This window comes from Crinia signifera, chromosome 9 (assembly GCF_055691185.1).
Source record: "Crinia signifera chromosome 9, ASM5569118v1, whole genome shotgun sequence".
Taxonomy (NCBI): Eukaryota; Metazoa; Chordata; class Amphibia; order Anura; family Myobatrachidae; genus Crinia; species Crinia signifera.
Genome location: NC_139225.1, coordinates 167,687,412 through 167,699,423, shown reverse-complemented (window position 1 = coordinate 167,699,423; position 12,012 = coordinate 167,687,412). Strand labels below are relative to the sequence as shown.

At 46.6% G+C, this 12,012-nt stretch overlaps 1 protein-coding gene across 1 annotated transcript in view; it reads right to left on the bottom strand.

Annotated features, from left to right (window-relative positions):
• SYMPK (symplekin scaffold protein) overlaps positions 1 to 12,012 on the bottom strand; it is an 87,449-nt gene that overhangs the window by 15,832 nt on the left and 59,605 nt on the right. Inside the window, exon 20 of the mRNA XM_083160422.1 lies at positions 5,943 to 6,043. Within this exon, the coding sequence (XP_083016548.1) occupies positions 5,943 to 6,043 (101 nt within the window). The remainder of the gene's footprint in view (positions 1 to 5,942; positions 6,044 to 12,012) is intronic.

Genomic DNA, 12,012 nt, shown 5'->3' with positions numbered 1-12,012 from the left:
CAAGTTACAGGATCCGAAACAGCATGGGTTTACTGAGGGAAGATCATGTCAAACAAATCTTATTGACTTTTTTGACTGGGTGACTAAAGTAATAGATCAAGGTGGGGCTGTAGATGTAGCTTATCTAGACTTTAGTAAAGCTTTTGACACTGTCCCACATCGCAGACTGTTAAATAAACTTGAAAGCTTGGGATTGGATTCTAAGATAGTTGAATGGATAAGAGCGTGGTTGCAGGACAGAAAACAGAGAGTTGTAGTAAACGGAGTACAGTCAAAGGAGGGAAAGGTTACAAGTGGAGTACCCCAGGGATCTGTACTTGGACCGGTGCTTTTTAATATCTTTATTGGTGATATTGCAAATGGAATTGAGGGTAAAATGTGCCTTTTTGCAGATGACACAAAGGTATGCAACAGGGTAGACACACCAGGAGGGGTAAAACAAATGATTGATGATCTAGGTAGATTAGAGGAATGGTCAAGAGCATGGCAACTACAATTTAATGCCAAAAAATGCAAAATCATGCACTTGGGTCTCAGAAATCCAAAGACTCAATATAGTATAAATGGCACTATAATGGAAACTACTGAGGAAGAGAAGGATCTAGGTGTCACTATTTCAGGGGACTTAAAGGCAGGTAGGCAATGTAACAAAGCAATGAAGAAGGCAAGTCAGATGCTTGGTTGCATAGGGAGAGGTATCAGCAGTTGAAAGAAAGAAGTAATAATGCCACTGTATAGGTCATTGGTACGACCTCACCTAGAGTATTGTGTTCAGTTCTGGAGGCCATATCTCCAAAAGGATATAAATACATTAGAGACTGTACAAAGAAGAGCAACTAAAATGGTGCATGGCCTACATCACCAGGAAAGACTGATACCCCTTTTACACCAAAAACCCTGGTCGGACCCTGGTCTTTGAATGCTAGAGTATCCAGGGTCTGACCCTGCTTTATACCCCATTTACACAGCATATATATATATATATATATATATATAATATTTAAGGCAGGGCTGACCCAGGTTCAGTGTTTTTTAGGGGGTAGATGGGGAGTGCTGTCCCTGGGTGCTGGGAGGAGGGGGGTTCCTGCGGCTGCTGAGGGGAGGGGGATACCTGTCAGCCTGAGGTCAGAGCTCACTCAGCGGAGGAGATGATGTGTGCCTCTGCTGTACCACTCCCCGCAGCCGCGAAGTTCCTGCGGCGAATGTACAGTCAGTGGCGGGGGTCCCTCTGGCGCATGGGAACTAGTACTAGTTCCTATGCGCTGGAGGGACCGCTGACTAGAGGGAGGAAGGTACAGGTGGGAGACATTCTTCACAGGAAGAGGAGCAGCAGAACACGAGGACATGCACTGACACTAGGGGGAGGAAGGTACAGGTGGGAGACATTAGTCACAGGAAGAGGAGCAACAGAACACGAGGACATGCACTGACACTAGAGGGAGGAAGGTACAGGTGGGAGACATTAGTCACAGGAAGAGGAGCAGCAGAGCACGAGGACATGCACTGACACTAGAGGGAGGAAGGTACAGGTGGGAGACATCAGTCACAGGAAGAGGAGCAACAGAACACGAGGACATGCACTGACACTAGGGGGAGGAAGGTACAGGTGGGAGACATTCTTCACAGGAAGAGGAGCAGCAGCAGAACACGAGGACATGCACTGACACTAGAGGGAGGAAGGTACAGGTGGGAGACATTAGTCACAGGAAGAGGAGCAGCAGAACACGGGGACATGCACTGACACTAGAGGGAGGAAGGTACAGGTGGGAGACATTTGTCACAGGAAGAGGAGCAACAGAACACGAGGACATGCACTGACACTAGAGGGAGGAAGGTACAGGTGGGAGACATTAGTCACAGGAAGAGGAGCAGCAGAACACGAGGACATGCACTGACACTAGACGGAGGAAGGTACATGTGGGAGACATTCTTTACAGGAAGAGGAGCAGCAGAACACGAGGACATGCACTGGCACTAGAGGGAGGAAGGTACAGGTGGGAGACATTAGTCACAGGAAGAGGAGCAGCAGAGCACGAGGACATGCACTGACACTAGGGGGAGGAAGGTACAGGTGGGAGACATTACTCACAGGAAGAGGAGCAGATGAACACGAGGACATGCACTGACACTAGGGGGAGGAAGGTGCAGGTGGGAGACATTCTTCACAGGAAGAGGAGCAGCAGAACACGAGGACATGCACTGACACTAGAGGGAGGAAGGTACAGGTGGGAGACATTAGTCACAGGAAGAGGAGCAGCAGAACACGAGGACATGCACTGACACTAGAGGGAGGAAGGTACAGGTGGGAGACATTAGTCACAGGAAGAGGAGCAGCAGAACACGAGGACATGCACTGACACTAGAGGGAGGAAGGTACAGGTGGGAGACATTAGTCACAGGAAGAGGAGCAACAGAACACGAGGACATGCACTGACACTAGAGGGAGGAAGGTACAGGTGGGAGACATTAGTCACAGGAAGAGGAGCAGCAGAACACGAGGACATGCACTGACACTAGGGGGAGGAAGGTACAGGTGGGAGACATTAGTCACAGGAAGAGGAGCAGCAGAACACGAGGACATGCAGTGACACTAGAGGGAGGAAGGTACAGGTGGGAGACATTCTTCACAGGAAGAGGAGCAGCAGAACACGAGGACATGCACTGACACTAGAGGGAGGAAGGTACAGGTGGGAGACATTCTTCACAGGAAGAGGAGCAGCAGAACACGAGGACATGCACTGACACTAGGGGGGGGAAGGTACAGGTGGGAGACATTCTTCACAGGAAGAGGAGCAGCAGAACACGAGGACATGCACTGACACTAGAGGGAGAGAGGTACAGGTGGGAGACATTCTTCACAGGAAGAGGAGCAGCAGAACACGAAAACATGCACTGACACTAGGGGGAGGAAGGTACAGGTGGGAGACATTCTTCACAGGAAGAGGAGCAGCAGAACACGAGGACATGCACTGACACTAGGGGGAGGAAGGTACAGGTGGGAGACATTAGTCACAGGAAGAGGAGCAGCAGAACACGAGGACATGCAGTGACACTAGAGGGAGGAAGGTACAGGTGGGAGACATTCTTCACAGGAAGAGGAGCAGCAGAACACGAGGACATGCACTGACACTAGAGGGAGGAAGGTACAGGTGGGAGACATTAGTCACAGGAAGAGGAGCAGCAGAACACGAGGCCATGCACTGACACTAGAGGGAGGGAGGAAGGTACAGGTGGGAGACATTCTTCACAGGAAGAGGAGCAGCAGAACACGAGGACATGCACTGACACTAGGGGGAGAAAGGTACAGGTGGGAGACATTCTTCACAGGAAGAGGAGCAGCAGAACACGAGGACATGCACTGACACTAGAGGGAGGAAGGTACAGGTGGGAGACATTAGTCACAGGAAGAGGAGCAACAGAACACGAGGACATGCACTGAAACTAGGGGGAGGAAGGTGCAGGTGGGAGACATTGTTCACAGGAAGAGGAGCAGCAGAACAAGAGGACATGCACTGACACTAGAGGGAGGAAGGTACAGGTGGGAGACATTAGTCACAGGAAGAGGAGCAGCAGAACACGAGGACATGCACTGACACTAGAGGGAGGAAGGTACAGGTGGGAGACATTAGTCACAGGAAGAGGAGCAGCAGAACACGAGGCCATGCACTGACACTAGAGGGAGGGAGGAAGGTACAGGTGGGAGACATTCTTCACAGGAAGAGGAGCAGCAGAACACGAGGACATGCACTGACACTAGGGGGAGAAAGGTACAGGTGGGAGACATTCTTCACAGGAAGAGGAGCAGCAGAACACGAGGACATGCACTGACACTAGAGGGAGGAAGGTACAGGTGGGAGACATTAGTCACAGGAAGAGGAGCAACAGAACACGAGGACATGCACTGAAACTAGGGGGAGGAAGGTGCAGGTGGGAGACATTGTTCACAGGAAGAGGAGCAGCAGAACAAGAGGACATGCACTGACACTAGAGGGAGGAAGGTACAGGTGGGAGACATTAGTCACAGGAAGAGGAGCAGCAGAACACGAGGACATGCACTGACACTAGAGGGAGGAAGGTACAGGTGGGAGACATTAGTCACAGGAAGAGGAGCAGCAGAACACGAGGACATGCACTGACACTAGGGGGAGGAAGGTACAGGTGGGAGACAGTCACAGGAAGAGGAGCAGCAGAACACGAGGACATGCACTGACACTAGGGGGAGGAAGGTACAGGTGGGAGACATTCTTCACAGGAAAAGGAGCAGCAGAACACGAGGACATGCACTGACACTAGGGGGAGGAAGGTACAGGTGGGAGACATTAGTCACAGGAAGAGGAGCAGCAGAACACGAGGACACGCACTGACACTAGGGGGAGGAAGGTACAGGTGGGAGACATTAGTCACAGGAAGAGGAGCAGCAGAACACGTGGACATGCACTGACACTAGAGGGAGGAAGGTACAGGTTGGAGACATTAGTCACAGGAAGAGGAGCAGCAGAACACGGGGACATGCACTGACACTAGAGGGAGGAAGGTACAGGTGGGAGACATTAGTCACAGGAAGAGGAGCAACAGAACACGAGGACATGCACTGACACTAGAGGGAGGAAGGTACAGGTGGGAGACATTCGTCACAGGAAGAGGAGCAGCTGAACACGAGGACATGCACTGACACTAGTGGGAGGAAGGTACAGGTGGGACACAGTCACAGGAAGAGGAGCAGCAGAACACGAGGACATGCACTGACACTAGAGGGAGGAAGGTACAGGTGGGAGACATCAGTCACAGGAAGAGGAGCAGCAGAACACGAGGACATGCAATGACACTAGGGGGAGGAAGGTACAGGTGGGAGACATTAGTCACAGGAAGAGGAGCAACAGAACACGAGGACATGCACTGACACTAGAGGGAGGAAGGTACAGGTGGGAGACATTAGTCACAGGAAGAGGAGCAGCTGAACACGAGGACATGCACTGACACTAGTGGGAGGAAGGTACAGGTGGGAGACATTCTTCACAGGAAGAGGAGCAACAGAACACGAGGACATGCACTGACACTGGGGGGAGGAATGTACAGGTGGGAGACATTAGTCACAGGAAGAGGAGCAGCAGAACACGAGGACATGCACTGACACTAGGGGGAGGAAGGTACAGGTGGGAGACATTCTTCACAGGAAGAGGAGCAGCAGAACACGAGGACATGCACTGACACTAGAGGGAGGAAGATTCAGGGGAAATGTGAGGAAGAATTACTTCACAGAAAGAGTAGTAGATAAGTGGAATAGCCTACCATCAGAGGTTGTAGAGGCAAATACAGTAGTACAATTTAAACATGCTTGGGATAGGCAAATATGTAAGTAAGTAAGTATAATTTATATAGCGCACTTTCTCCAACAGGACTCAAGGCGCTTTGCAGACATTAAAAAATAAATATGGTTTGAGGCAACATGTTTGAAAAAGGGGCAGACTAGATGGGCCAAGTGGTTCTTATCTACCGTCACATTCTATGTTTCAGCCTGGAGCCACGCAGCCTGTGTGAGGACAGTACAGGCGTCAGGATGCTGCAAGCAGCACAGTAAGTATAATCTACTGTAGGTGCGGCCTATTCCCCCTCCAGTGTTAGCGTACGTGGTGCGCCCTAGGCGGCTGCCTCCCCTGGTACATGGCATGGGTGGGATATATAAAATGTTGAAGTTATTACGCTGCAACATGTGGACTGTTAGACTCCTTGAGTTGCTTCCTGTGTGGTTCCCTACGTGCTGGAATACAGCCACTGCCCTGCCCTGCACCTCGCTAGTCAGACTCCTCAGTAAAGCATCTCAATGCTGTGTATCGGGGGGCTGTGCAGGCTTTAGGGGTTACTTCTGATGTTCAGTCACAGAGAACACTACACACAGCTATGAATAATGCTAAGTGTGGTATTGGGAATATCAGCATCCTCACCTTGTCCAGACCATTGAGCACTGGGATCAGGAACCGTACATCTGGGAGACGCTTCTGGTACAGCTCTCTGACACGTTTCACGAGCTCCGGGGAGGGTGGAACTAGCCAGATAGACAGAGAACAGCGCAGCATAAATACACATAGCACCAATACTGTAACCATAGTAACAATTGCCATAACAGGTCAGCTGGGGCAGTAATACAGCATATATACACACACAGCGCCAATACTGTCACCATAGTGACAATCGCCATAACAGGTCAGCTGGGGCAGTAATACAGCATATATACACACACAGCGCCAATACTGTAACCATAGTGACAATCGCCATAACAGGTCCGCTGGGGCAGTAATACAGCATATATACACACACACACAGCGCCAGTACTGTAACCAGAGTAACTATGGCAATAACAGCTGAGGCAGCAATACAGCATATATACACACATAGCGCCAATACTGTAACCAGAGTAACAATGGCAATAACAGCTGAGGCAGCAATACAGCATATATACACACATAGCGCCAATACTGTAACCAGAGTAACAATGGCAATAACAGCTGAGGCAGCAATACAGCATATATACACACATAGCGCCAATACTGTAACCAGAGTAACTATGGCAATAACAGCTGAGGCAGCAATACAGCATGTATATACACACATAGCGCCAATACTGTAACCAGAGTAACTATGGCAATAACAGCTGAGGCGGCAATACAGCATATATACACACATAGCGCCAATACTGAAACCAGAGTAACTATGGCAATAACAGCTGATGCAGCAATACAGCATATATACACACATAGCGCCAATACTGTAACCAGAGTAACTATGGCAATAACAGCTGAGGCAGCAGTACAGCATATATACACATATAGCGCCAATAATGTAACCAGAGTAACTATGGCAATAACAGCTGAGGCAGCAATACAGCATATATACACACATAGCGCCAATACTGTAACCATAGTGACAATCACCATAACAGGTCAGCTGGGGCAGTAATACAGCATATATACACACATAGCGCCAATACTGTAACCAGAGTAACTATGGCAACCACAGCTGAGGCAGCAATACAGCATATATACACACATAGTGCCAATACTGTAACCAGAGTAACTATGGCAACCACAGCTGAGGCAGCAATACAGCATATATACACACATAGCGTCAATACTGTAACTAGAGTAACTATGGCAATAACAGCTGAGGCAGCAATACAGCATATATAGACATATAGCGCCAATACTGTAACCAGAGTAACTATGGCAATAACAGCTGATGCAGCAATACAGCATATATACACACATAGCGCCAATACTGTAACCAGAGTAACTATGGCAATAACAGCTGAGGCAGCAGTACAGCATATATACACATATAGCGCCAATACTGAAACCAGAGTAACTATGGCAATAACAGCTGAGGCAGCATTACAGCATATATACACACACATAGCTCCAATACTGTAACCATAGTAACAATCTCCATAACAGGTCAGCTGGGGCAGCAATACAGCATATATACACACATAGCGCCAATACTGTAACCAGAGTAACTATGGCAACAACAGCTGAGGCAGCAATACAGCATGTATACACAGATGGCTCCAATACTGTAACCATAGTGACAATCACCATAACAGGTCAGCTGGGGCAGCAATACAGCATATATACACACATAGCGCCAATACTGTAACCAGAGTAACTATGGCAACAACAGCTGAGGCAGCAATACAGCATATATACAAACATAGCGCTTATACTGTAACCAGAGTAACTATGGCAATAATAGCTGAGGCAGCAATACAGCATATATACACACATAGCACCAATACTGTAACCAGAGTAACTATGGCAATAACAGCTGAGGCAGCAATACAGCATATATACACACATAGCGCCAATACTGTAACCAGAGTAACTATGGCAACAACAGCTGAGGCAGCAATACAGCATATATACACACATAGCCCCAATACTGTAACCAGAGTAACTATGGCAACAACAGCTGAGGCAGCAATACAGCATATATACACACATAGCGCCAATACTGTAACCAGAGTAACTATGGCAATAATAGCTGAGGCAGCAATACAGCATATATACACACATAGCGCCAATACTGTAACCAAAGTAACTATGGCAATAACAGCTGAGGCAGCAATACAGCATATATACACACATAGTGCCAATACTGTAACCAGAGTAACTATGGCAATAACAGCTGAGGCAGCAATACAGCATATATACACACATAGCACCAATACTGTAACCAGAGTAACTATGGCAACAACAGCTGAGGCAGCAATACAGCATATATACACACATAGCGCCAATACTGTAACCAGAGTAACTACGGCAATAACAGCTGAGGCAGCAATACAGCATATATACACATATAGCGCCAATACTGTAACCAGAGTAACTATGGCAACAACAGCTGAGGCAGCAATACAGCATATAAATACACAGATGGCTTCAATACTGTAACCAGAGTAACTATGGCAATAACAGCTGAGGCAGCAATACAGCATATATACACACATAGCTCCAATACTGTAACCATAGTAACAATCTCCATAACAGGTCAGCTGGGGCAGCAATACAGCATATATACACAGTATTGGCAACCGCAGCTGAGGCAGCAATACAGCATATATACACACATAGCGTCAATACTGTAACCAGAGTAACTATGGCAATAACAGCTGAGGCAGCAATACAGCATATATACACACATAGCTCCAATACTGTAACCATAGTAACAATCTCCATAACAGGTCAGCTGGGGCAGCAATACAGCATATAGCTGGGGCAGCAATACAGCATATATACACACATAGCGCTAATACTGTAACCAGAGTAACTATGGCAATAACAGCTGAGGCAGCAATACAGCATATATACACACCTTACGCCAATACTGTAACCAGAGTAACTATGGCAACAACAGCTGAGGCAGCAATACAGCATATATACAAACATAGCGCTAATACTGTAACCAGAGTAACTATGGCAATAATAGCTGAGGCCGCAATACAGCATATATACACACATAGCACCAATACTGTAACCAGAGTAACTATGGCAATAACAGCTGAGGCAGCAATACAGCATATATACACACATAGCACCAATACTGTAACCAGAGTAACTATGGCAACAACAGCTGAGGCAGCAATACAGCATATATACATACATAGCGCCAATACTGTAACCAGAGTAACTATGGCAATAACAGCTGAGGCAGCAATACAGCATATATACACACATAGCACCAATACTGTAACCAGAGTAACTATGGCAACAACAGCTGAGGCAGCAATACAGCATATATACACACATAGCGCCAATACTGTAACCAGAGTAACTACGGCAATAACAGCTGAGGCAGCAATACAGCATATATACACATATAGCGCCAATACTGTAACCAGAGTAACTATGGCAACAACAGCTGAGGCAGCAATACAGCATATAAATACACAGATGGCTTCAATACTGTAACCAGAGTAACTATGGCAATAACAGCTGAGGCAGCAATACAGCATATATACACAGATGGCTCCAATACTGTAACCATAGTGACCATCACCATAACAGGTCAGCTGGGGCAGTAATACAGCATATATACACACATAGCGCCAATACTGTAACCAGAGTAACTATGGCAATAACAGCTGAGGCAGCAATACAGCATATATACACACATAGCGCCAATACTGTAACCAGAGTAGCTATGGCAACAACAGCTGAGGCAGCAATACAGCATATATACACACATAGTGCCAGTACTGTAACCAGAGTAACTATGGCAACAACAGCTGAGGCAGCAATACAGCATATATACACACATAGCGCCAGTACTGTAACCAGAGTAACTATGCCAACAGCAGCTGAGGCAGCAATACAGCATATATACACACATAGCGCCAGTACTGTAACCAGAGTAACTATGGCAACAACAGCTGAGGCAGCAATACAGCATATATACACACATAGCGCCAATACTGTAACCAGAGTAACTATGGCAACAGCTGAGGCAGCAATACAGCATATATACACACATAGCGCCAATACTGTAACCAGAGTAACTATGGCAACAACAGCTGAGGCAGCAATACAGCATATATACACAGATGGCTCCAATACTGTAACCAGAGTAACTATGGCAATAACAGCTGAGGCAGCAGTACAGCATATATACACATATAGCGCCAATACTGTAACCAGAGTAACTATGGCAATAACAGCTGAGGCAGCAATACAGCATATATACACACATAGCGCCAATACTGTAACCAGAGTAACTATGGCAATAACAGCTGAGGCAGCAATACAGCATATATACACACATAGCGCCAATACTGTAACCAGAGTAACTATGGCAACAGCAGCTGAGGCAGCAATACAGCATATATACACACATAGTGCCAATACTGTAACCAGAGTAACTATGGCAACAACAGCTGAGGCAGCAATACAGCATATATACACACATACCGCCAATACTGTAACCAGAGTAACTATGGCAACAACAGCTGAGGCAGCAATACAGCATATATACACACATACCGCCAATACTGTAACCAGAGTAACTATGGCAATAACAGCTGAGGCAGCAATACAGCATATATACACACATAGCGCCAATACTGTAACCAGAGTAACTATGGCAACAACAGCTGAGGCAGCAATACAGCATATATACACACATACCGCCAATACCGTAACCAGAGTAACTATGGCAATAACAGCTGAGGCAGCAATACAGCATATATACACACATAGTGCCAATACTGTAACCAGAGTAACTATGGCAACAACAGCTGAGGCAGCAATACAGCATATATACACACATAGTGCCAATACTGTAACCAGAGTAACTACGGCAATAACAGCTGAGGCAGCAATACAGCATATATACACACATAGCGCCAATACTGTCACCAGAGTAACTACGGCAACAACAGCTGAGGCAGCAATACAGCATATATACACACATAGCGCCAATACTGTAACCAGAGTAACTATGGCAATAACAGCTGAGGCAGCAATACAGCATATATACACACATAGCGCCAATACTGTAACCAGAGTAACTATGGCAACAACAGCTGAGGCAGCAATACAGCATATATACACACATAGCGCCAATACTGTAACCAGAGTAACTATGGCAACAACAGCTGAGGCAGCAATACAGCATATATACACACATAGCGCCAATACTGTAACCAGAGTAACTATGGCAACAACAGCTGAGGCAGCAATACAGCATATATACACACATAGCGCCAATACTGTAACCAGAGTAACTATGGCAACAACAGCTGAGGCAGCAATACAGCATATATACACAGATGGCTCTAATACTGTAACCAGAGTAACTATGGCAATAACAGCTGAGGCAGCAGTACAGCATATATACACATATAGCGCCAATACTGTAACCAGAGTAACTATGGCAATAACAGCTGAGTCAGCAATACAGCATATATACACACATAGCGCCAATACTGTAACCAGAGTAACTATGGCAATAACAGCTGAGGCAGCAGTACAGCATATATACACACATAGCGCCAATACTGTAACCAGAGTAACTATGGCAATAACAGCTGAGGCAGCAATACAGCATATATACACACATAGCGCCAATACTGTAACCAGAGTAACTATGGCAACAGCAGCTGAGGCAGCAATACAGCATATATACACACATAGTGCCAATACTGTAACCAGAGTAACTATGGCAACAACAGCTGAGGCAGCAATACAGCATATATACACACATACCGCCAATACTGTAACCAGAGTAACTATGGCAACAACAGCTGAGGCAGCAATACAGCATATATACACACATAGCGCCAATACTGTAACCAGAGTAACTATGGCAACAACAGCTGAGGCAGCAATACAGCATATATACACACATACCGCCAATACTGTAACCAGAGTAACTATGGCAATAACAGCTGAGGCAGCAATACAGCATATATACACACATAGCGCCAATACTGTAACCAGAGTAACTATGGCAACAACAGCTGAG